This window comes from Miniopterus schreibersii, assembly GCF_964146895.1.
Source record: "Miniopterus schreibersii genome assembly, chromosome: 16".
Lineage (NCBI taxonomy): Eukaryota > Metazoa > Chordata > Mammalia > Chiroptera > Miniopteridae > Miniopterus > Miniopterus schreibersii.
The window spans coordinates 25,904,547-25,930,818 of record NC_138116.1 but is presented as its reverse complement, the minus strand read 5'-3'; the positions used below and the strand labels follow the sequence as shown (position 1 = coordinate 25,930,818).

General features: G+C 54.7%; 1 protein-coding gene across 1 annotated transcript in view; it reads left to right on the top strand.

The window, feature by feature from the left end:
- The first annotated feature begins 283 nt into the window (after positions 1–283).
- The window catches only part of TMEM132E (transmembrane protein 132E), a 55,218-nt gene continuing 29,229 nt past the window's right edge, over positions 284–26,272 (top strand). Inside the window, exon 1 of the mRNA XM_081161364.1 lies at positions 284–1,937. Within this exon, the coding sequence (XP_081017490.1) occupies positions 1,871–1,937 (67 nt within the window). The 5' untranslated portion in view covers positions 284–1,870. The remainder of the gene's footprint in view (positions 1,938–26,272) is intronic.

Sequence of the window (26,272 nt, the reverse complement as noted above, 5' to 3'; positions counted from 1 at the left end):
TCCACTCGAGGGAAATGCAGCCGCCGCAGCGGGCCCCGCTCGGGCCCCATCGCTGGCCTGCCCTGGGGAGGAAAAATAAAACGTAAAGCAGGGGCGCGCGGAATGGCGAGGTCCGCCCTTGCCGGAGCCTCATTAAGGAGCCGCGCGCGCCCCCAGGCCTGGAATGCGGAATGGACACGTGGACAGGGAAGGGGGAACTGAAGGGGGGGGTCTCGGCGGTGCGCGAGTCGCGGGCCGCGCGCTCCGGGGCCACGTGACCACGGGGAACCTGGGAGGAGGGAGAGAGCGAGCGCGCCAGGCTCGGCGCCCGCTCCCGCCGGGGTGGGCTCCGAATCCCGGACGCGGGAGGAGGGCGGGCGAGCGCGAGTGTGTGTCTCTCTCGAGTCATTTACGGCGGAGCAGCCGGCGCGAGCGCCGAGGCGGCGGCGGCGGCTTCGTACAACTGTGGCTCCCCCCACCTCCTCTTCCTTTCTGCTCCGTGGTTCTCCCCACACACACGTCCATGGGGAGCCGGCCCCACCGCCGGCACCTCCTCTCCGCTCGGCCCCGTAGATACCAGCTGCCGCCTCCCTGGCCGAGGGCTGCGCGGGCGCCGGGTGCCCCAGCCCCTGGCGCGGCGCCCGGGTCGCGCCGCCCGCAACCCTGGCGGGCGCTGCGCTACGCTCGCCCCAACTGACTCCGAGACAGAGCGCCCGCTGATGCCCGGCTGCACCCAGACAGCGGGCGACCGGGCGTCTGGGGGCAGGGCGGGGGCGGCGGGGAGAAAGGAGACGTCGGAGATTCTGAACCCCGGAAAAGTTCAAGGTTTGTGTAGGTCTCCCCGAGGAAGGCAAGGAGCGAGGAGGAGCAGTGCGCCCCTTTGCTGAGACAGCGAGACCTGGGAGGAGAGGGGGGCGGCTGGGAGCTGCGGCGGGCTGCTGAGCCCCTCTCCATCCCACTACGTTTACGACCTGGAGTCTGGAGTCGGAGCCCCAGGCCGGCAGGGCTCGCATCAGGCTATCGGCCGGCTTTCCGTCTCCCTGGCTTCTCCAAGCCGGGTCTCCACGGGGCAGCCCCTTCCGGCCGCGCCACCCTCGCCCCAGCCGCGGAGCGGCGGCCCGGGCAGGCGGCGCTGAGCCGGCCTGTGTGCGGCCCGGGCCCCGGTAGAGACTGGACAGAGCGCGCTGGAGCCCAGCCTCGAGCCCTACGAGCGGACAAGCCGCCGGCCGCCCGCCTCGGGAATTCAGTCCGGGCGTCGCGGAGGGTGGTGGAGACCCGCATCGCCGGTCTCAGCACTACACGGAAACTTTTCCTTCTCCAGATGGATTAAAGTTGCCCGGATTTTCTCTTTCTTAGAGAAAGAAATCATTCATTTGCACCTACCCAGGGATTTTTATGCTGGAGCTGCTGCAGGGCGTTTGGAGGAAGGAAGCCGCGCTGTCCATGTGGGCTTCCTACCGAAACCGAAGAAACTGGGGCATGTGTTGGAAATCTGCACCCTCGAGCGAGTTCGGATTCGAGCTGGGCTGCGAGGCTGGGGGATCCAGCACTTGGCTGTAGGCAGCCCCGAAACGCCGGCGGCCACCGGGCCCCGGGACTGCACGTGCGGCTCCCCCTGGCCGCACAGATCCTGCAGGGGGCACCAGCCGGGGAGGCGAAGGCTCCTCCCGCCGTGAGCTGCGCCCCCATCGGCTCCGAGGGTGTAGCCGGCGGCTCCTGGGACGCCCCCTTCCTTCAAACTGTCCCCGAATTGCACTCCCTGGCCCCAGAGCCTCAGCAGAGACCGCGGGGCGCCACGGCAGCCCTAAGTTGGATGTGACCAAGCTCAGACAGGGGGCCAAGTCGTCGCCGACTGTTGCCCCCTCGGCCGCCACCCGCTCCCGCCTTGGCCATGGCCCCGAGGATGTTGGGCCGCGGCGGCGCCGCCCTGCTCTGCCTCTCGGCGCTGCTCACCTACGGTAAGTGTCGCGGACTCGGGAGCGAAGATGCGGCGGTCGCCGCTGGGGGGGCACAGAGGAGACTGGAGATAGGCGGACCCCCATTCCCGGACTCGCAGCTCGAGTTACCTCCAGCCCCCAAGCGCTTTGGCGGGAGCGGAGGAGTCGAGCCCCGCCCTGGGGACTGAGCCCGACCCAGGAAGAGGGGGGTTGGGGAATCACTCCAATCCTCTCCTGATTAGTAAGAAGGGTCCAAACCCGAGTGTCCGGGGGCGTGTCCGCCCACGGAAATCTATAGGGATCCGAGGGATCCCCTAGATCATGCCTGAGCCGCCCCTCCTGTCACTCCCCCCCGCAGCCAGCTTGGCTGGGGGCTGTTGGGGTCCGCGGGAACCGTGTCTTCCCTCGCCCCTGGCTCGCAGGCTGGTGCGGGGCCGCACCGCCCGCCGCCTCGCTTCCTGCGGCGGTCCCTGGAAAGGAAGAAGACTGACAGGGGCCCGGGGAGCCGCGGCGGCTCTCCCACCCGCCGTCCTGTGAGCTGCATCTAAATGGCCGGCTTCGCCGAGCCCGGAGGGAGGGGTGTCCAGGCCGCGGGCGCAGGCCGGGCGGCGGGCGGCGCGCGGGGCGGCGGGCTCCGCGCTCTCGCGTTCTGCAATCTGTTGCGTCTGCTCCCCAGGCTCGCCCCGGGCTCCGCGGTAAAGGGGGTGGGAGAAGGAGGGGCCGGGTTGGCGCGCTTTGGCAGTGGGACAGCAGGGATACGGGTGGGGGACAGAGGGTCTCGGAACAGCCCCTCGTAATGGGAACTCAGATCCGACGGGAGGAGCCTGCGGCGGGCCTTCCGCAAGCTGGAGGCGCTCCAGGAGGCGAGGGGCGCACGCAGAAGGGAGAGGGAGAGAGCTAAGGAGGGAGAATGGAGAAGAGAGACCCGCTTCTTCCTCCCAACAAGAAACCAACAAGCCTGGGACGTGTTTCTCTGACCAGCAGGGAGTGGGGGGTGGGGTTCGTTGCCCCCCGCTGAGGGGTGAACCTAGGCAGGCTAGAGAGAATAGCTTAGATGGAGGGGACCGTGAGCTCTCCGGTTGGATGTGTCGTACTCCGCTGGAGCCCATCTCTGCCTGTCCCTAGGACCCTGCCTAAGCTCGCGGTGAGGGCGCCCAAGGTCTCTCACCAGGGGCCTCTTACCCAGACCAAGACGCCGTTCTCAAGGTTGAGAGCTTAAGGAAAGGAATGGCTCTGGGAATCTAGGGTCCTGAAGCTTGGAGGGACTGGGGAACCGGCTGGCCTCCCTCTGCGGGTGGATTTCTTTTTCTATGCTGGGAGCTGTTTTGCTTCAGTTCAGCAGACCCAGCCAACCTCTCAGTTCTTTATCAGAAGAATGGGCAGGACAGCATGGGGGGGCGGGGGGGGGGGGGGCGTGTGTGTTTGTGTGCTTGCACCCGTGCCCACCGGCCAGCCCGGGCTGGGGACCGGAAATCTCAGCTCTATATGCAAGACTGAGGGTGGGGAGGGGCTGGGGAGGTGGGCTCCACGTATTTGTGCCCTGAAGATCCCTAAGCAGGGAGTTTAGGCACCTGGCAGAAGGAAACTGAGCTCAGGCCTGGGTCTAGGCGTGGTTCTGCCCCACTTCTGCATCTTGCTGCCAGAGTTCCCTTCTGAAAGCTGGCCATGGTCCCACCTCCATGTATCTCAAATGCTCTTCCTAGATTTCCCACTGCCCACCTTCTTGAGTCCTCAGCCTGTTATTAAAGATCCTTTCCCCTCCCTCACCTGCCAGAAATCAGCCTGCTTCCTAAGACCCAGCTCGAGCTGCCTTGCTGTCCTGGCACCGATTCTCTTGGAGTGTCAGCAGTCTGCCTCATTTTCTTCTTAGATGCCAATGTCCTCTCTGTGCCCTGTTAGTCCTGGAGTGGTGGTGGCAGAACCATGGGCTGATTCTCCTCTGTCCTTCCACACAGCCAGTGCCTGGTACCTGCATGGCCCAGGGTTGGCTGATGATGAATGAAAAGCTATTTGAGGAGGTGGGATCCACCTCCAACAAGCAGGCATTTCCCCCTCCTGATTATCTATCTGTCTTCCTTTCCAAGTTTCTTCCCTGAGTCCCTATCCTATGCCTCAGTCTCCCCTTGCTCAAGGAAGAGTGCCAGAAGATTCTTAAAGCTTGGTAACCCCCTCCCCCCAAATGGATATGGCCAGAATCACTGAAACTCCTCCCCCTTCCCCCCAAAAAAACATTTCCCCTGTGCCTAACACCCACCCACCCAAACCATCCCTCTATCCAAGAAAAGGGTATGTGGATTTACTCTCAATTCAAGCTAACTCTTGGTTGGGAGTTCTGGGCTCTTTGAAGATGTTGGAGTGTGGGAGCAGTTGCAGTTTTTTGTGTCTGGCAGGCTATTAAGGCTGAAGGGTTCTGACCACACAGCCAGACTGGGAGCCAAATAGCCTGGGTTTCTGTCTACCTCTGGCGCCACGGGGCAGGGTGACCTTGGGCTGCCTCCCTCATGTTCCCCATCTTCCACCAGCAGTGTGGCCTCTGGCCCATCCCTCCCCTTCTCACTTTCTGTCAGTACTGCTGGGCAGATACAGAGCCCCCCTACCTTTTAAGGGCCAGCTCAGCCTGTGGAGTGACAGCCCCTACCCTGCCCCCAGTCTCAAGGCTTCTACCAGATAGCATCTGAGAAAGCCACTTTACTGCATCTGGTCTTTGAGGAGGCTTTCCGCTCCATTTTTAGTTTGAATAGAGTTTAAGGGGCAGGTGGTGGTTAAATCTGTTGGACAGCTGACTATGTCAACTCCCTAGTCAGTAACCTTTACTGGCTGCCCACTGCCTGTAGGAGATAGATTCACTCCCCCAGCATCCAAGGCCCTTTATGATCCTGTAGCAAGCTCCCTCTTCAGTTCTGTGGTACCGCCCTTCCTCCTTCCTCCATGCATCTTATGAGAGAACACTTCTCACCTTCCTGTCTTTCTGCTTTTGCACCTACCAGCCCCTCCATCTGGAATACCCCGCCTCCAGAAATTCTTACCTAGCTTTCAAAGCCCAACTCAAACATCATCTCCTCCAGAGAGTCTGCCTAGATTACCCCTTAGCTTCTCACCAGCAGCCCCCATCCCTCCAACAGAAGTAATTGAGCTCCTTCCAGTGCTGCCTTGGCCGGTCATGCTGTGTTTGCAGCACTCCTCACAGGCTGCGGTGCCTGCGTGTGAAGGGTGTGTGGGCATATTTATACATGACCCTCACAAACTTGCATTTAGGGCAGGAACCATGTCCTCTTGGTTTTTGCCCCACTCTCCACTGTTTGACATATAGCAGATTCTGAGAAGAAATGAATGGGGTGGAAAGAAAACTCTGTATATTGGGGGGCCCTCCCAGTATCAGTTGAAAAGGGAGCTCTGAGGTGTGAGGCAGAAGAGGGGAGGGGGGAGACAGGCAGAGACACAGGAAGAGAGCAATGGGATGGGATGGGATGGGGCAGGGCCGTGCCACTGCCCTTGAGTGGCCCATACAGGATACATGTGTCTGGGGTCACGTGTTATAACACAGCTCCATAGCCTATGAATGGAGTGTCCCGTGGCGCTCTGAATACATGATTCCAAATGCATATGTCCTCACCTTTGTGCTCACCAGCCTGGCAACCTCAAATTTCTCCTCCAGGTTGTGTCCATGCTTTGCCCATCCCACTGATTACCTAAGCTCTGCGCTCCTTGGAGATGCAGGAGGAACATAGCAGGAGGAATGGATCAGTGCTGGGCCGTGAACAGCTCTCTCACTGCTGGAGTGAGGAACGATGCTTGCCCCACCTCCCCCAGTACACACACACACCCATCTTCTTTCAGGCCACACAGAGCCTTTTGCCACAACGCAGCTTTGTAATGTTTAAGACCAGTAGGTGGAGATGTGCTATAAACTTGATGGCAGAAATTGAGCTTTACTGGGGATAGCTCAGTGCTTGGCTGTAGGAGGTAAGGCCACTTTGGAATATCAGGGTGGGCATCTCAACCTTCCCTGGGGTCTGTCTGGAAGTGATAGACCCCAGGCCTAAGATTGGTAATGCGTGCTCGTGATACTGCAGAAACTGAGACGCCGAGAGGCACCAACTCCAGCCGCCAGGGTCTGCCCACTCACCAGGGCAGGGTGTGTGTGTTTGGGGGTAGCATCTCGCTTAATTGTCCTACACATGACGATGTCCATCCAGGGCGCTGAAACTGAATGAGGTCACAGAACCACCAAATCCAAGCCTCATGTAGATGAGGAAATGGCACTCAAGAGAGAGAAAGGGACTGGCCAAGGCCATCCTGCCAGTTGGACTAGCACCAGATCCCAAAGGGGGTTCCTGGATTGATTGAGGGTCTGCTCCGGGCCCTCAACAGAGATTCCACCACCTCTGTTATCCCCCCCTCTCTGAAACTTTGTGCCAAGATGTGCTTCTGGCCTCAATCTAGTCTCGGGTGCCAGGCGAGCAAGGGAATCAGTCACCAGTAGCTTTAATAAACCTCGCCAAGCACTTGCCAAGAGGGGATGTGAGGGGTTCAGGGCCAGATCTTCGGCTCCCTTTTATGAGCTTGAAGTCCAGTTGAGGAGATGAAGCAGAGTCCTCGATTCTGAAATTCAAGGCAGTTTGAAATCGGAGTCTCCAGTATACAAGAAACAGGGGTTCAAATCCTGACTTTGTCAACTTGCTGCGTAGCCACAGGAAAGTCACCTCTCCCTCTGAGTCTTTTCCTCCTCTGCCAAGTGAGAGGGGACGATGCCCACCAAGCCCCCTACCAACTCTCTTGTTTGGTGAGGGAGAAGCCTCTGGTCACCAGCTTTACATTTGTCCACCCCACACCCCTGCCTCCCTCCACTGATGCCCACAGCAGATACTAACCAGTGGAGACAATCCTTCCCCCCCATTCCCTCCCCAGGGTCTCCCTTACTTCTTTGCCAGTACTCGGTGCAGAATTTTGGTAAGAGATTCGTGAATCAGTTGTGTGTGCTTTTTTTAAAGAAAATAAATTTCCTTTTCTATTTTTCTTCTTTGTGTTTTTAAATGAAAAGTGGGCCTCCTTCTCATCAATTCGGCTGGCTGTGCCATACTCCAGCTGTCCCCAAGGATGAGGCAGTGTATCAGGGAGTACCAGCACTCTGCTAGCTACCGCACCAGTTTCTAAGGGACAGACAGACTGCCCGGGGCGGGGAGGGAAGCACTGAGACAGGTGAGGCCATTGTGGTAACAGAGGGGGGACAAGCACCTCTAGGGACACAGGCTGCGTGTCAGGAAGTCAGTATCTCCTTTCCTGTTTGCCCCTTTCAGCTTTTCCCCCTCTCGCCCCACTCCCCAACACACACACACACACCCCTTCACCCCAGGCCTGCTGGTTGACAGACAGCCCATCAGGATGGAAAATGGAAGCAATTACCTGGATTATTCAATGTTTGTTGCATGAATGAATGAGTGCAAGAATGACTAATTCAGCGCAAAAAAAAAGGTAAAATATGTAATTGAAGAAAATCCCCTTTTGCCTGAATTATTACCTAGATAATTGTGTCTTTGAAAAGTTCTGCTTTTTATCAAACTTGAATCCTTCCAGCTGCACTGTTACCCCTTTTTCACCTGTGAGGATGGGCAACTGATCACTCTCTTCTCTTGAATAACTTTTCCTGTTTAGTTCAAAACAGAGGGAGTGGGCAGGCTGTGTACTTTCTGGTGGAATTTCTCAGCTTACCTCTGTTTCGTAGGCCCATCTCTCAGGATCCTCAGAGCTGGGAGAGCAATATGCCCAGAGTCACCTGGATAAGTGGGATGACACTCAATATGGTCCCGGTTCTTAGAGGCGTCTCCATCCAAGAATCTGGGTCTGAACAGCATCAGACCCCATAGGGCAGGCCCCTGGCCCTGAGAGAAAACAGGCAGCCAAGACACCCTCCACCCTGAACTCCCCTCCAATACCACAGCCCCAGAGGTGGCTAGCCCTTAAAAAGATTCAGCCACAGTCACACTGAGTGACATCCTTTGCTTTTCTGAGGGAGAAGAGGGGGGAAGGGAAATGGATTCTGACCCCAGGGAGTGTCCAGTATGACAAGAGACACAGAGTGTCATCTTCAGAGAGGCCCCAATCTGGCTACGGAGGCACAGCCCCAGTCCTCAGAGGTGGCCTTTTTCCCTTCACATGGTCTGACTGTGAGAGACAAATTGACCACCTTTGCCAGAGGTTATAGGACCCCACCTTGCAGGCCTCCCCCTACCCCGCTTCCTCCAGCCCCCAGGGCTATTGGAGAGCCTGGCTCTGGGCTAGAAGCAAGTGTATTTTTGATGTCTTGGTACAGATAATGCGGCAGACTTGTCACGGCAGGAGACGGTGTCAGTGGGAGCTAATGGCGCAGGCGCACACTCAGGCACACCCACACAGTCATGGGCACACACTAATATCACACACTTCAGAGTTCTAAGGGCTCTTTGGAGTTCAGATCCACCATCTCATTTGATTCTCACAGCAGCCACTAGGTGAAGGCAGGGATTGTGATCCCCATTCTACAGAAGGCAAAGCTGAGGCTCAGCAGAGTTCTGGCCACACCAGGTTTTCTGACCCTGAATATGGAAGTCGTCTTGCCATCCCTCTCTGCCTCACACATACAGAGAATAAGCACAGGCATGGACAGACAGACACACGAACCCACACACCTGAATGAAGCCCCCCATCTGACCCCAGGATCTCTCCACTCTCGTCTTGAGCCCCTCTCCCTCTTGCTCTCTAGGCCTCTTCCAGTTCCTTAAATGAGTCATACTCTTCCATGTCAGAGCCTCTGTACATGCTGTTCCCTCTGACCAAAACACTCTTCCACCCCCATGTCCTAGGCAGCCTTCAGGCCGGAGTATATCCACATTTCCTCTTGGAAGCCCACCCTGATTCTCAGGTGAACAAAGACCCACTACCCCCCGCAACTCATTGCTGATTTGCCCTGTTTGTAACTGCAGTGCCTGACCTCTCTGTAGGCCGTAAGTTCAAGCGGACCTGGAAGGTGTGTGACCTCTTCCTGCCTCTGTACTCCAGGGTCTACTGGGGTGTCTGGGATACTATGGGCATTTAATGCTGTGTCAGATGAGTCAGTGAATGTGCACATATGCACATATGCCTGTATACCTTCCCTGTCCCTCAACAAGTTTCAGTTAGTGCTTACTATGGGCCAGGCACTGGTCTTAATTCGTAGGTACAACAAAATCTCTGCACTCATGAGACTATGTTCTTGTGGGGTGGGAGAGAGCAGACAATAAATAATAAATATATTTAATAACAATTATATAATATGTCAGAAGACAATAAGTGCTAAGGAAAATCAGAAGAAAAGTAGGGTAAGAGGAATTGGGAATTGCAGTGCATGTGTGTGTCCGTGTGTGTGTGTGTGTGTGTGTGTGTGTGTGTGTGTGTGTGTTGGGAGGGTTGTGCAATACTAAAATGAATGTTCCGTTGATAAAGTGTCATTCAGCAGACTTGAAGGAGGGGAGGGAGCAAACTAAGCAGATACCTGAATATTACAGAGGGACCAGCCCTGGGGCAGGAGTGGGAGTTACCTTTTAAAGAACAGCAAGGAGGCCAGTGGGGCTGGAGCACAGTGAGAGTGGGGAGGATCGGGGGAGATTGGGTGGGGAAGCGAAACCTTGTAAGACATTGACTTGTGGGTTAATGAAATGAGGAGCCATAGCAGGCTTTGGAGCAGGAGAGACCTGAGCTGACCCACAGCTGCAGGCTTGCAGAGCTCCAGAACCTACAGGGATGGGGACTGGCCCCCCAGTGCCTCAGGGAGGGAGGGACCTCTGTCTGCTTTCTTTAGCCCCTTGCTCCTCACAGTCCTGCTTTCCCATCGCAGGCAGGATCCGAGTGTACAGGAAGCAGGCTGCAGCAGAGGCCTCCCAGGGACTGGCAGGGTTGGTTTCCAGACCTGCCCTGCCAGACGCGTTGTGTGGCCGTCCAGGTGTCTTCTGCGGGTGGGGCCTCCTGTCTGTAAAAAGGGGCTGCAGCACCAGGTGCTTTCGCAGCGTCTTCTTGCTCAAATCCTACCTTCGCTTCCATGGCAAAGGCCAGACGCCAGTGTCTTCATCTCAGCTGGGGCCTACGGGACACCAAGCCATCCTCAGTTTCCTTCGAAGATTCTGATGTTCTAACTAGTGATCTACCTTTACACGAAATTCGCTATGGGGTAGCGGGTGGCGGTTCCATGCACTTGTTCGGGCAGTGATCTTACAGTGCTCTGATTAGGGGAGTATGACAGCCAGGAAGTCTTCAGACTGTTGTGCTCAGGGAATGCAAAATCCAATTTCCCTGGATCCCTGAGCTCCTGGCAGCGTCTCTCACTTACCTGTTGCTTGACCTCTCTGCCTGTCCCCATTTTATGTCTGCAAGTGCTCAAGTGGCGGCCCCCTCCTTCCACCACCAGCCCCCTGCCACCATATGACCACTGCAGCCCAGGCCTCTAAACCAAGGAGGTGACCTGCCCTGAGGCAACCCACACTCTCCCCTGCCCTGTGGGGAAAGCAGGTGTATAGGGCCTTTGTCCAATAGGAAGGAACTCTTGGATTGGAAATGGGAAAAATTGCCATTTTCTCAGCTGCCAACATAGCAGAGAAATGATCTCAATTTTCTGTGGCTGTTTTCAGCAGGAGAAAAAACTGCCAGCTGCCAGCCCTGTGCATGAGAGGTCTGAGATGCTGGGGAAAGGAGGCTGGGGGGGCGCAGAGAAGCAGAGAGGACTGGCATGGTGCAGAGGGCTGGGCTCCCCACTCGGGCACTGCAGCCTTCCTCCCTGGGAAACCACACACGCCCAGCACCCACTGACCAAACACTTATTGAACTATCTAGTTATCTTAATAGTCACTTCTATTAACTGAGCACCTACTATATGCCAGACCCTATGCTGCGCACCAGAAATCATTCCCTGGGAGCCAGCAGTAGACTACTCTGTTTCAGCTTGGTTTGGTGCTCATAACTTTCCTCCTCACCCTTTCCCTGCACTTGGTTTTAAAACCAAACTTCCAGACTTCGTCACTTCCAGTGTGATTTTGGGCAAGCTACTTAACCACTCCGTGCCTCAGTGTCCTCATTTGCAAGTGATTACAAATGTACCCAACTTTTAGGGTTGTTGTGATGATTAAATGAGTCATTATTTAATGTCAAATTTTTAGAATAATATCTGGCCCTACTAAGTGTCCAAAAATAATAGTTGTCAATATTATCATTATTAATATTATTAATACATGCCAGGCACTTAGTACAGACCATGTTTTCTTCATTTTTAGTGTAAAAATTGTATGTAAAAATTTTTACATTAAAAAAGGAGAAAACATGGCACCTGTCCTGTAAGAAACTTCTAAGGTGGTGTCCTGGGAGATGAGTCACGCAGACTGTGCAGACTGTGATAAAATGCTGTCATAGGCATGTTGGAAGGGATACACAGTGTGTGGAGCAAGAAAAATCTCATAATTATTCAAGGGATCTGAGGAGGCTTCATGGAGGAGGTGCCACTTAAGGAGATCTTAACCAGGTTAGAGAATTCTGCCTCTGAAGACTAATAACTCAGCATCTATTGTGTGTCTGATCCTCTGGGGAAGACAGAAACACAAAACAAAAATGGTCACTGGCCTACCAGCTCTGCATCCAGCGTGGAGAGAGCCAAGCTGCCAGTGAAGGAACAGCAGAGGCCTAAATGCAGGGTACATGGCTGGTAATTCTTTACCTGGATAATCTCTTAACACCTCTCAGAACTTTGACCCTACGTTTCCTGCAGCACTGGGGAACTGTTGAGTGTTACAGAGTGAGGGAGTGACATGATCAAAGCAGGGTTCTCAACAGTGACTTGGTTGGGGGCAATATGCAGTCTGGAGCAATGCTGAAGGAGGCTGGTGCAGCAGCTGATCTGGGAGTGAGAGCTCTTGGGATGGGGGAATGAGCACTAGAAGTTGTAAGAGGCGCCATCACTTGGAAAGAGCCCACTCTTAGAGCCAGGGAGAAGGATCTGAGTGCTGGCTCTGCCACTTATCAAGGGCCTGATTTCTCTCTTCTACTCCTTGGTTTCCGCCTCTGGAAGATTGGATAGGCTCAGTATGTGCAGCTGTCTTTATTATTTTAGCAGCTAAGGCCCAGGAAGCGGAGGGGACTTGTCTACAGCTCATAGCCAGTTCTGACCCCCTTGGGGTATTTTATTGTCCACTCAGAAGTCCTGGGGAAAGTGGCCGTGGACGAGCACAGAGACAGGATCTCCCTCATTATTGTTACTGGAGGCCCAGCCTCCTTCCTTATTCCTCCCCCGCTGGCAGCCAGAGGCTGAGGGGTCAGATCTGCCCAGGGTCACTCTCAGCATCGGGGCTCCAGGAGAGCCTCAGAAGAAGCTATCATGGTGGCAGGGTTTCAAGTTGCACAAATGTAGGTGGGACTCCCAGGCCTGCTGCAGTATCACTGGGTGACCCAGGAGCCCAGGCCTGCCCGGTCTCCCTGAGCCTCAGTTTCCCCATCTGCTGAATGGGAGCCTCTGCACCATCTCTCCCGGGCTGGGTTGCTGCCAGCATGAGATACCACCGTGTGTGTGGAAGTGCCTAGAACAGAAGCCAAGTGCCTGCTGGAGGGGCTCAGTAAACGTGGTGGTTTCTTGTTTCCTTCCTTTCTGCCCAGAGCCAGGCCTCACTGCCGGGAAGCACATTTAAGACAGTGCCAAAGACTTCCCGGAGAGCTGTGTTCTGATGGCTGGGTTGTTTTGTTTTGTTTTGTTTAGGGTCTGATTTTTCTTACCCTCGATGCCTCCTAGCAACATGCCTGTTCTTTTAAGAACAGCAGTGGCCAGCTGCCGGCCCCTCTCCCACCCTCCCTCCCTTCCTCCCTCCTTCCCTTCCCAGGAAAGCAGCCATAGGCATGGATCCTATTTCCAGTGCTTCTCCAATCCTGGGGTAGAGGAGGCATTCCTGGGTCCTGCAGCTGGCCCCACAGCAATATTTGCATCTCCAGCAGCCCTCAAGGTGGACGTAAAGGTTGCCTGTATACCAACAAGACAGGCGAGCCCGCCTCCCCATGCAGCCCACACCATTGCCAGAATTAGGTCCAAGCTTATAGGGAGTTCCTGACACAGCCCACGCATCCCTGAAACACGTGCTCTGATCCATCCTGCAGCCTGAAAGAACTCAGAGACCCTGGTCCCAGAGCTGACTTCTCTCCACAGTCTCAGATCCCCTATCTGCAAACAATGGGAGGAAAGCACACCCATCGTGTGGGGGTGTTAGGAGCCAGATAACTGAATTATGCACCTGAGGCTCCATCAGAACTCTGTGCATGGGCACTGTCACCATTATTCATTGTGAGCCCTCAGAAATCGCCTCTAACTACCCGATCCCCCCAGAGCGTCCCTCAACTACCCGGGCTCCCACCACATTCTCCCTCTGCCTCGGGTATTCTCTGCTCCTTGCCATTTGTTCTCTCAGCCAACTGCGTGCCCTCAGACAAATCCTTTCCTTCCACTGCAGTTTACTGTCCCTGTCTTTGAGAGATGGGTTTGCTGAGCTGGATCAGTCCTGTCCAACAGAAATATACAATGAACCACATATGTAATTTAAGTTTTTCTAGTTATCTCATGAGAAAAAGTGAAAAGAAACAGGCGAAGTGAAGTTTTAATAATATATTTTAACCAATATATCCAAAAGATTATTTCAACATGTAATCAGTATACAAATTATTGAGATATTTTACATTTTTAAATTTTGTATTAAATCTTCAAAATCCCTTGTGCACTTTACACTTGCATCACAGCACATCACAATTCTAACTAGCCCCATGTCGGTTGCTCGACACCACATGTGACAAGTGGCACCATCCTGGACAGTGCAGGGCTAGGTGTCTCTGGGACCTGGAGTCAGTGCTCCGAGGACTGTGAGCTGGGCCGCTCTCCTTTCCGCAGATCTTCTTGGAGATGCTCTGCCCGCCTGGAGCCTGCTCAGCTCTTCCCCAGGCCCAGCATGATTCACGCTGGCCATGATGACTGCCATTCATACAGCTTTCCCTCCCCCTCTGCCCAGAGATCCTGTAAACCATGGGGCAGATGAAGTCACCCTCCTGCTCAGAACCCTCGACCTCTCTGAGAGTGAAAATCAAAGTCCTCACATCACAGTGGCTGACAAGGCCAGAATGATCTGTCCCCTTTCCCGACAATACCTCTCTGACTGTATCTTCCCTCTCTCCTGCTCCATTCTGACCACAATGTCCTCTTGGCTGTCCTCACACATGCCAGGCACTGAGCCTTGGGAACTTGGTCCTTGCTGCATTCTGTTTGGTTTTTCCCCAAAATAAGCATGACTTACACCCCTGTTGCCTTCAGGTCACCACTTAAAAGCATCTCCCTGGCTACTCCCTACCCAAAATAGCCCTGCCCACCCTCGCTCTGACTCCTCGCCCATTTTTGTGTTCCTTTGCCTGACATGTCGTATGTTACGTGTCTTCTTGTTCATGGATTGACACCACCACCCCATTGGAAAGGGAACCCCTGAGAGCAGGGGCCACTCCTGTGCCATCCACTGCCCTGTTCCCCACACCTGGACTGGAATGACTGAATAGAAAGCCTACTCCTTCCTTCCTCTCACCCTTCCACCCTGGGAGCCACTGGGAAAATAGATCTGGGAGCTAAATGGGTGGCAGAGACCAGAGGAGGGTGGAATTTATTTTCATTCATTCATTCAGACTCTCATCTGCCATATCCTAGCTTGGTGGGCTTGGGAAAATGACTTTGCTGCTCTGTGGCTCAGTTTCCACATCTATAAAATGGGATAATAATGTCTCTTCCTCATAAGGTTTGTCATCATGAGTAAACAAATCAATGCGTGCACTGTGCTTGGAGCAGCGCCCGGCTAGTAGTAAGTGCTCAATAAAAGGTAGCTACAGTTTTATTCAGTTCATGCTTTTGAACAACTACTCCACGCCAAGCACTGTGACAAACACGGGTCATGCAGCAGCAAGGACATGGTTAATAGTGTCTTAGACACTGATGTGGGCTAGCATGCAATTTCAGTGTGGTGTAATCAATGCCAGGGTGGCAGAGGTGCAAGTGTCCTCACCTGGACTTTGGACAGGGGCAGGTGTGACTTCCTGTCATTTTGCAGCAACGACTGCCAAAATCTCTGTGAACCACTGATGCTCAATTGACAGGAGATGCTGTTATTACCCCCTAGTGAAGCACTGGCCAGAGGAAAGAAGCAGGGTGACTCTTCTTGCCGGTGCCCTGCATGCTGCTGGCGCTCCATCATATTTGCTGAATGCAATGAAAGCTAGTTTGCACCCTGAAACCCTCTCTGTTCTGTGACACAGAGGGGCTGCTCGGTGAGGTGAGATACTATAAGTCAAAGAAACCTGAGCCAGGGAAGCTGGATGGGAGTTTCAGCCCTTCTCATCCTTGAACCATCCTTACCTGAAAGATGGGAAGACGAAGGTCCAGAGAGGAGATCTTAGCCCCACTTACCCAGCAGTCGGGCAGGGCAAAGCCAGGTCCCTAATGCCCAGTCTAGTGGGCGTCTTACTGTCTTCAGAGGTTTTGCACACAGGTGGGGGGCCGGGGGAGGAAACAGCATGGCCAAAAATCACTGGAGGAAGCTGGTCGGCCACAGATGGGGTGACCCCCACGTCCTGCTTCCCCAGGGGCCATATCTGGAGGACTGACTGCCCCAGCAGGTATGATGTTTACACAGAGTAACCAGATTCCATCTCCAATAATCACATCACAACAGCATGAAAGGTACCTTTGGGGAAGGCTTTGCTAAATGCGTGAGCCGATATTATTTTACCACCATTCCACTCCCTAGGACCCCCACTCCTCTCCCTCCCACATCACATACAGGCGTAAACACACACACGCACATGCACAAGCACATGCACATGCACATGACCTGCATTCCCCAGGCATCCAGTTCAAGCCTCTGATCCCAGCCCAGTGAGGCCAGTTGTATTGTCCAGCCTTAGAGAGCGCTTTCTCCTGGGGGGGGGGGGGGCAGGAGGAGTGGGTATTTGAAGGTCAGGTTTTCACAGGCTCTCCGGGGACCACTCCCCACCATCACCAAGGAGTGTGGAGCCCTTGGCTGTTCAAAAATGGCTTCCAAATATCTTACTTACCACACCTCGTCACCTTATCACAGGTGAGACTCACTTGTGACATTGGTAATCATCATCTCCATTGTATGGATGAGAAACTGAGACAGAGGAGGAACTGACTGGCTCAGGTCACAGACAGGAAGAGGCAGAGTGGGACTCTGGCTGCGAAGGCTGTGTCTCCCACTCCCCCTGGGCCCTAACCTCCTGATTCTGTGGTACTAGGTCCCCAGGCCCATCCTCCAGCCCCCAATATCATAGAGGAAACATCACACCTATTTGGCTTGATCCCAGTGCCATCAACTCACCCATGCAGGTGCCCCAATAGCAAAAGGAGAAACTAAGGCACAGAATGGCCAGTTTCCCTCCTCCTGTGTCTCAGCCCTCTGCCCAGCATACACTCCCCACCCACCCCTTTGCCTGCGGCCCTGGCTGCTGTCTCTCAGTCTCCCGGCCACTGGCCACCAGGAGCTCTGCAGGCCCTGCTGCCCTCCCACACCCTCAGGAACCAGGTTCTCCTCCCTGTCCCTGCAAAGCCGATCTGCATAAAACCATCCCCAGGCCTTGCCTTTAAAAGTCTTCATCTTTTCTCTTCTCCCTAAACGCCCCCTAAATGATTTCTGTAAATTGCTCTAAGTAGCTCCAAAAAAAAAGAGAAGTAATAATAACCGAGTGACTGGCTGCCTGACCAGAATGTCAATGGCTCACCTCCTGCCTGGCCGAAGCTCCCAGCTCCCTCCCACCAGGCGCTCAGACACGTGGCCCCTCTGCTCCAAACCTGGGATAGGGGCACACTGACTCTGAGATGGAGCCTTGCCTCCTCCCTCAGGCTGGAAGCATCCCCCATCAGGCAGGGGGCTCCTCAGGGCAGCAGCATTTTTCCTTTCCCCGCCCCCGACCAGACTGGGGACTCTTCCAGGGGAGAGCTGTGCCTGCCTCATCAGTCTGGGGCTCCTCCAGAGAAGACTGTGCCTCTCTCATCAGGCTGGGGGCTTCCCCAGGAGAAACTGTGCCTGCCTCATCAGAAAGGGGTCCTCTCTGAGCGGGACTACAGGGGCCACTAAGAAGCCTCTCTGGTTTTCACTTTCCTTGTTCTGCAACCAGATCTCCACGGAGCCTCATTTCCTTCACCCCAGATTAGAAATCTGGGTCCTGACTCCTGGACTAGGCTGTTTCACAGATTCAATCATTCCTTCCTTCATTCATTCTACTAAAGCTTTCCAAATACCTACTGTGTGCCAGACACTGACTGGATGTGTGTCCTTCTGCAGATTTAGCCCCTGTGAGGCAATCCTGAGAGCAGGGCCCCCAGGCGTGGTCCTGGTTTTCCTTCGGGTAGGGCATCCAGCCAAAGGGCCTGCTAGGGCCCCATGGACATAAACCCAGCCTCAGCCCCTGACTGCCATCATGACGTCCTTGGCCTCTTTTCAGTGTGGGCCAGAAAGGGGCCCCTCTGGGGGAGCAGAGCCCAGAGGTGGGAGGGCTCCACCATCTCCAGGGAGGTGCCCCTATGAGACCCTGCCTGGCTTATGGTTCCATCCATAGTCTCCACCATAGCCCCTCCTCACTTTCTGCCCAGTGAGTTCCACGTGGCGTGGCCGGGAGATCTTGATCCTAGCAAGCTAACCCTAAAATTAGCAATTCTCTTCTCTCTTCTGGTTTCAATTCCCTTTTTTGAGATATGACAGGATTGCATTCAATCAGTGATTTTTCTAGTTTTTTTTGCCAGGGAAATACACTACATATTATAATATAGAAGATTTAATACATAAGTTATGTATAATACAAAAATTACATATAATACATATTATATATGACAGAGATCAAAGCAGAGTTGCTGGTGGAATGGAGAGTGCAGGTGTCTGTCTTTCTGAGGTCCCATCTTCTCATCTGCCCCTGTCATCCATGGCAGCTCTGCAGACACCCCCAATGAGTCCAGCTGGTAAGCCCTTGGTCCACTTAGTCCATCCTTGAGGCCTCTTCCACTATGCAACTGGGGAGTCTGAGTAATGCTGCCTGCTGGGGGCTGCCCCTTCACCTCTCACTCCCCCTTCCCTGGGTCCCCACTGAGTTTTCCAGTGAAGGTGAAGCCCATGAGAAAAGCTGGCTCTCGCCTGGGCATCCAGCTCCCCCAAGGACCCTTGAATGAGTCCAGCCTCTGATAGAAATGCAAGCATGAGAGATGCACAGAATGGGCCACCTCTGGACAGCCCTGCCCACCCCTGGCAGAGGGCAGGAGGCGGATTGTTCTAGATGAGATAAAGCCTGTTTGTCATCCTCCCCGCTGGAGGAGGAAGGAGGGGAGCAAACACAGACACAACCCTCCACTTCCTCTCCGATTTAATTGGAACCCAATTAAGTGAATAATTGTTACAAATGTGAAACCACCTTCCACCAGCTTGGAGATGTGAGCCTGTGGGAATCAGCCTGAGTCTGTGGGATCCAAGCTGGGCCCTGGCCCTGGCCCTGGCCCTGGCCCTGGCCCTGGCCCTGGCCCTGGCCCAGCAGGTTAGGGCAGCAAAGTGGTGACCAACAGAACTCCCGACCCTCTAGCTGGAAGGGATGCAGGTGACCCAGTCCAGCCCCTGCTGCTGGAGCACAGCCTCTGGCCCCCAGTCTCAGTAGTCAGTCCGTCAACTGCATTGGCCCAACACGTGGACTCACCATTCCAGATCCCACAGACCTTTGCTCTGTCCAAGTCCAGGCAAGGGAAGTAAGTGTCACCTTTGAGGCATGGACAAGGATACCAAGGAGAAACGGGGGGGGGGGGGGGGGGGGGGGAGGTAGCCCAATGGAAAATTGCAAGCCTGAAGCAAAAAGCTTTCAAGGAATGGGGAAGTGGGGCTCCTTGGGCTACCCAGAGTGGGTCTCTTTAGAAGAAACAGAGATGGAGGTTTCTCTACAACCAGAGGGTGTGAGAAGCAGGGCAGGGATGATGAATTGCTCACATTAAGGAGCATTCTGGAAAGCCCACTATGGGGCACCCACGCATGCTGCTCAACCACGCATTGTCCCAGGCTCAGTGGTCAGTGGCTTGAGCATGGAGTTGCTCCATGTCCTAACCTTCATGGTGGGTTTGTCTGATGGTGGCCTCTGCACTAGGTCTTTTGGGGCACAAAACCTCATTGGTGACATCTGCCAAGAATGTCTGAGGCTGCTGCCTTCACTATGCAGTGTGGAGGGGAGGGGAAGAGGGAGAGAGCAGGTATGAGCTTGGGGAACCTGCGAATTCCCTTTCTCACAAAAGGGAGAACTTCTGTGAGAGAATAGAGCTTCGGGCAGTGGTTCTTGCTCTTGGCTGCCCATCCAGCTCTTTTTTAAATGCTGATGCTTTAGGTCCCAGCCCTAGAGATTCTGAATTCACTGGTCTAGGGTATGGCCTAGGTTCCCAGGGGATTCTAAAGGGAAACAGTGATTGAGATGCTACTGGAGCAAGATTTAAACACAGTGGGAGTGGGGCAAGAATCACCTGCTCAGGCTCCACCCAGACCTGAACTAGGAAGGCTGGGGAGGGGCCTGGGAGCCTACATTATATAAAGCTGCCTAGAGTTAGGACAAGCCTAGAGGGGATCCCAGTTCTGGGGGCCCTGGTGGGGAGGGGAGACTTGGAGGCCCTGAGGGCCAGAGGGAAGGAGCCCTGGGAAGGAGGGGGAGTATAGACAAGGTGCTGATTATTTGAAGAGAAACTTTTTTTCATGTTCTGCCTCCCCATCTTTCCACTCTCACTTAGTCCTCTGTTTCAGGATCCAGAACTCAAGGTCACACTCCTAGAACCACTGTTTAGTCTCATACACATAACAGGCACTCAAGATATATTTATTGAATGAATGACAGGAAAATCTGTTTGGTGGGCTAGCCTGGGAATGTAACTACTACTGATAACATTGTCTCTATTGAGAAGGGTGTGGAAATGTGTTTCCAAGCTTTGCCAGCCAGTTTCCAATGAACTTGATAAACAGCCCATTTATAAGTCGAAGAGAAGGGGAGGGGGAGGGGGAGGAGGAGGAGGAGATGTTCTGCTCTCGGTGAACCCTGCACCAGCTCCAGCCTTGCAAGTCTGCACGGAGGTGTAGCATCAACACCTAGATTGAACCCAGTGGAGCATTTGAGGGATGCAGAGAGGAACGTGGTCATAGGAGGAGAGCCTGAGTGGTGGTTTTGAGGGGAGAAGCAGCAGGGGAAGCCTGATTCATCCAGAGTCTAGGGCAGGTCAAATGTGGCCTGGAAGAGCTGGGGGCCCAGACTGGAGCTGTGACCCATGCAGGGGTTCAAGGTACTTCTCCCAGGGCCTCCATGTAACGTGCAAGGACAGCTCTGGCAGAGCAAAGATTCCAAGCAGGCAAAAGCCAGATGCCGCTGGAGACCAGGAGCTGTGAGGGGGAGGCCATGAGATCGCAGGACCACCTGAGCCAGAGCTCCTGGGCCCAGCCCAGCTCACAGTGGGCACTCTATCAGTGTTTATTGTGGGGACAGTCCCCACCAGGGAGCAGGCAGAAACCAGAAGGGGTCTGGGGTGGGGAAGAGTGTCCCTCCTCACCCGTCCAGCCTTGCAGGTCTGCACGGAGGTGTAGCATCAACACCTAGATTGTGGGATTTGGGCAGTGGCAGTGTGGGATTTGGGTAGTAGCAGCCAAAAGGAATCCTGGGAAGTGTCACCAGAGACCAAGGAAGGCTCTGGCTTGTACCTTCTAAAGGCTTCAGGAGACCCCAATTTCACCATCACCATAGTGTCATTAAGGAATGCTGTGGAAAGCTGTGAGAAGCAGAAGTGGTCCCGAAGTCCAGGCAGTGCCTCCCCTTCTACGAGTCTCTGTAAGTGTAGGACTTGGGCTTCAGTGGTCAGTCTCCAAGGGGCGGCCATTGAACTCAGAATGAGGGGTTTGGGAGAGCCCCCCAGCTCCCCGGGCTGCTCCATCCCAGACCAGACTGTCTGCTGAAGTCAGACTCAGCCCTGCAGGGAGCTCTGACCTCTGGCCAGAGGCTGTCTTTGTCCCCAAAGTCCCAGCCCTACTTCCTGCTGATGGAAGGCTTCAGAGAGGCGGCCATTCACAGGGGAGATGACCCTGATGGCCTTGGGGGAGGTAGGCTGTCCCTGACCACACAGGGTGACAGTGATTAAATGGACCAGCAGCTGGGCCATCGGGGCCCTCCCTGCTGCTAATTTGGGTCAATTAAGCCAATTTGTCTTTGTCGACTTGAAGTCCTTTTCCTGTAATGGCTCTGGCCCCTCTGGGGCCTCTGAGAAAGGCAGTCCCTGGCCACATGGCTGCCTCTCCCCCAATCCTCTCCCAAAGCCCCAGGCTCAGGGACATTCTTGAACCTCGTGACCCCTCCCACGGCACTGCCCAAGGCCTCCACAGCTGTCATCCCTGCAGCTGACCTGTAAGGTAGGTCAGGCAGGGTTAATCTCGGTTCCACAGGTTAGCAATTACCGTCCTCCGGGAGGGGATGGCTCCCAGTTTGTGTGAGTCATGGGCCCGTCTGTCTCTAGAGCAGGCGCAGTAAGGCGGGGCCTGGCCTCATCCGCCAAAGGGCAGAAGCAGCAGCAGTTCAGGAGCATGGGGTCAGATCCCCAGACTGACCGAGTTGCGTGAGCTCAGACAAGCCCCTTAATTCTCCTGGGCCTCACTTTCCCCATCTCTAGTGTTGCAGAGCCTGCAGAGGAAATAGGGCAAGGACCCTACAGGTCTCACGTGATGGCTTGTCCTGCGGTGGTTGGGGTGCAGGGGAAGGGGATCTCTCTTCCATGTCTGGGACATGGCATGCTGCCTGTCTGTGTCTATTCTGAACAGTGAGAGCATGTGGGACACTTTGCCACATTGGGAGACTGACAGGGATTGGGAAAATCTAGAGCTTCACAGTGTCCCCTGAAGGAGGCTGTGGCTCAGGTTTCATCCCCTTGGAGCCAATCTGTGTCTAACACTCAGAGCAGAGGGAGGGCAGGGCCCAGGGCAGTGGTTTCTGGGGCAGGTGGGGGAGGCAGAGAATGGGGGAGCCGTGCACTGGCAGAGGCAGTGTCCACCATGGAATTGGTCGAGCTTCCCTTTCACACCCCACCAACAGCTTCCTTAACCCATCCTTGTGACCAGAGTCATTTACACCAAGGGCAGAAGATGGGGGAGCAGGTCTGAGCCAGATGGAGGTGGTGGCCTGTCTGTAGAGATGTGTCACCTCTCAGGAGATCTTCCCAGAAATGCTGCTGCAAAACACCAGCACCAGCTGCGCAGAGGTCTCCCCACGGGCCATGTCTGCCAGGATGAACCCGACGGCCTGTGCTAGTTTCCTGGGGTTAAGGTCTTGCACTGTCATGCTTGTGGCTGCATCTAGGCTGACAGAAAGTGGGATGGGCGAGCGTGACAGTGCCGGATGGTGACAAATGGAGGAGATCCTTACCCTCTTACCACCTGGAGCCCTGGGGCAGAGGCTAGCAGGGCTGGAAGGGACCCAGGGAGGGACTGGTGGGGAGACTGAGGCCCAGAGATGTCCCACAGGGAGGAGATGGCTGCCCTGCTAGCACACTGTGCAGATGTGCCCCACAGAGGCTCAGCTGGGCGTTGCTGTCCTGGTCATATTTGATACACCTCCACACCGTGCCAGGTAGTGTGGGAATTGGGGATGTGTGTCATGCCTGCCCCTGCATAGGCATCCAGTGGACAGGGGACACAGTGACGGCAGACAAGGATGCTCAGTGGACCTTGACCTGGAGCCTGGAGGGGGCCCTCAGGGGCCATTTCTTCCCTGGGTGTGGTGTGTGGATAGTCCTCCTCTGGCCAGCTCTGTTCCCTGGGTGTCTCCATGCCCCCTCTGCTGCCTTCTCAGCCTCACTGTAGCCCCTCTTCAGTGCCCACACCCTCAGCCCTGTGCCCCTGGGGGCAGCCTCCCCCTGGGCCGTCTCAGCCATGCTCAGAGCACTGAGCACCAGGCCTGGCCGCCCATCCAGTCTCCTTTGGATATCCTGCCTGTCACTCATCAGGCCTCGTCCCCACCTGTCCTCCTGCCTCCCTCCTTCCCCCTAGAGGACAAAGCTGGAAACCTGCCCACTATCCCTCTCTCTCCCTCCCCACTTCCTCCCCTCCCCACCCCACCCCACCTGACTGCGCTGCTTTAAAAGAGCAGCAACAGTATTTGTCACTTACTGGTGCTTACCCAGTACCAGGCGTTTTTCGCATATTAACTCATTTAACTTTCATAGCAACCCTCAGGGGTGGGTACCAGTACTGTCTCCACGTTGCAGATGAGGAGCAGGCCCAGAGAGGGTGGTAACGTGCCCAAGGCCACACAGCAGCTGATGAGTGTAGAGCCGGGAGCAGGAGAAGCAGACAGGCCCTGGAATCTGTTCTTCAGAATAGCTTTTCAAGAGGGGTCTCCTTCCTGGCTGCCCCCCCACACACCTCAGGCACCGTGTCTCTCCCCTGTACCACTGCAACCGCATCCCGAGTGCTCCGCCTGGCCCCAGTCTCTCCCCTGCAGGCCCCCTCCAGGAGAGCTCTTTCCAAAATGAAAATCTGACTATGTCACCAACACCCTTTCTCCTTAAATAGTTTCCATTCCCATTCCTGTGTATATAGGATGGACTCCTCCGTGCTCCTCACAGTGGCCTCCAATGGTCATCACCCACTCTCTTGTGTCATCCCCCCCCCCGCCCTCTCTCTCCCCAAACACAAGCACTCAGTGTGCTCACCCACCCAGATGACCATCGGTGCCTGGACTCACCGAGCTCAGAAGGTCCCCATGTTGTCACACTGACCCATCCACCCTTTGCTCTTCCTGGCAAACTCCTACCACTCTCCCAGCTGAGGCCTCTCCTGAGCTTCCCAAGTGGACTGCATTGCTCCCTGATCTTAGTTAGCTGCCTGTGTGTCTGTCCCCTTAGAGACCAGCTGTGACCTCTCTGTGCCCCATCTGGCACATGGAAAGCCTTTGAAGGCCCAAATAAAGGAATGAATGCATTTTGAGGAAGGCAGAGTCCTAAGTCTAATGAGAATGATTGATTATTAATACCAGTTGCTAACATTTAGTACCCAGCACTTCTGTGCCAGGCACCATGTGTAATGCTTGCATTTTTGCCTTATGGCAACCCCATCAGGTGCCTATTACTGTTGTCAGCACTTGAAAGGAGAAGTGGCCAAGACTCAGCCAGGTTGAGCAGCTTGCTCAAGGTCACACAGCTGAAAAGAAGCAGGAGTGAGATTCGAAGCCAGGTTTATCTGAGTCCAGAACGTAAGCTGCAGACCTCTACTGCTGCAACCCAGCTGCGCAGACGGGGAGCCTGCAGGGGCCAGTGGATGTGTAGGTAGCCCTGAGAGGAGCCTGCCTGTCTTCTGCTGCCTAGAGAGCTACATACCTGTATTTCCTAATACCTGTATTTCCTTAGCCCTGAAGTCCTAAGTAATCAGATTCAGGTCGCCCATCCCTGACTGTCACATGGGCAGTTGGGGTCCTCAGAGTATGAACCAAATGATGAGTGAGGCCCAGCCCAGCTCCAGAACCATGTGGCTCTTCAAAGCTGGGCCCAGCAAAAGTGTTTCCCTTTGGAATGAGGGGGTCAGGTGTACTCAGCACCCGCACCTCACGGGTGGGGTCGAGCAGGAGGAGGAGTGACCCCTTCTAGGCCAGTTCCTATAGGGGTCCTTCCCTGAACATCCAGAGCAGATCCCATTGAGCTGGCCTCCCCCCAAATATACACCCAGTATTGGAGTAGCCTGACCCCGTCCTGCTGTCCCACTGGGGCTGCAGACAGGGAGCTGCCCTATGCCTCCAACAAGCTGTGGCCTTGTCTATGGCAGGAGGGCTGAGACAACCCTTCAAAGCCCCTCATGAGCACCACTACTCCCTGCATCTAGGAAAGATTTATTAGCCTGCTATCGCCATGATAATGCCACATAACAGCCGCCCCAACATTGATGCACATTGATTTCATGTGAGCCTGCTGGGTGCTGGGGTTTGCCTGCTCTAGACTGGGCTTGGTTGGCTGGACTCCAAGCTGCTGATTGGGTCCTGGTCTGGCCGTGTTTCTTGTATCCTCTTTGGACCAGGTTCCTCTCAAAGCTTATTCTTCTTGTGGCAAAAAGGCCCAATTGTGCAAGCACATCTCAAGCCTCTATGTGTGTCCCATCTACTAAAATTTCATTAGCTCAAGCAAGTCCCATGGCCAAGCTCCAAATCAGGAGGTGAGGAAGTACACCCGTCCCACCACAGGCCATGGCAGGGGTGTGGCTGCCTCACAGACTCTCACAGTTGGAAGGTCATTCAGGCCAACCCTCTGCCTGTGTAGAAGGCCCTGTGCAGCATCCCCGATAGAAATCATCAGCTTCAGGTGGCTGGGATCCTTCCAAGGATGGGGAGCTCTCTACCTTCACGAGGCAGCCCTTCTACCGCTAGGCTGCTCTGACCCCAAGAAATTACATCTCATTTTTAGTTCCAAGTCTGCCTCCCCCAAAATGCCATTCACTGATCTTAGTTCAACCAATAGTTAAAGAAAACTTACTCTATGTCAGCTGGGAACACCGAGATGAGAGTCACTGTCGACATGCTCTGGGGCCACAGACGACAGCGGAGGCAGACAGGTGTGCGAGGTGACAGGTGCTTAGGCAGGGAGCTGTGGTTATCTGGGGAGGATGCCTCACCTTCCTGGGGCAACAGACAGATCTCTTCCCCGGGACACCTTGCAAATGCTTTGGTGCTAGTCAGACCTGGGTTTGAATCCCAGATCCTCCATCTGCTCACTGTGACCTTGGACATGGCTAGGCTGCAGCATCCTTCTGTGTGGAACTGGGATAATGGACACATGCTTTTGTGGGGGAAGGGAGGCTAGAGTACATGAAACACTGGGTACCTGAAAGGGCTCAAGGAGCGGTGTTGTCGCCGTTATTGTTATTAATTGCGTGTCCCAAGATGGAGTTAGCATTAAGCACATCTCTCATGAAGTTAGAACTTTGACCTTCAGGAATGGACTTTATACTGCTCCCCAAGTTGGAGTGAGCAAAGAACTGTCGGGAGTGTGACTCTGCTCTCTGCCTTCTTGTCGCTTCCTCTCAGAAGTGAGGACCAGAGGCCCTCGCAATGAGACCCAGCAGTGGGCGTTCAGACTGCAGAAGAGTTAGAGCAGATGCTTTTTTTTTTTTCAGTCCTCACCTGAGGATATTTTTCTGTTGTTTTCAGAGAGCGTGGGAGGGAGAGAGACAGGAAGAAACATCAGTGTGAGAGAGACACTTCGGTTGGTTGCCTCCTGCATGCACCCAGACCCGGAGCCTGCAACCACGGTA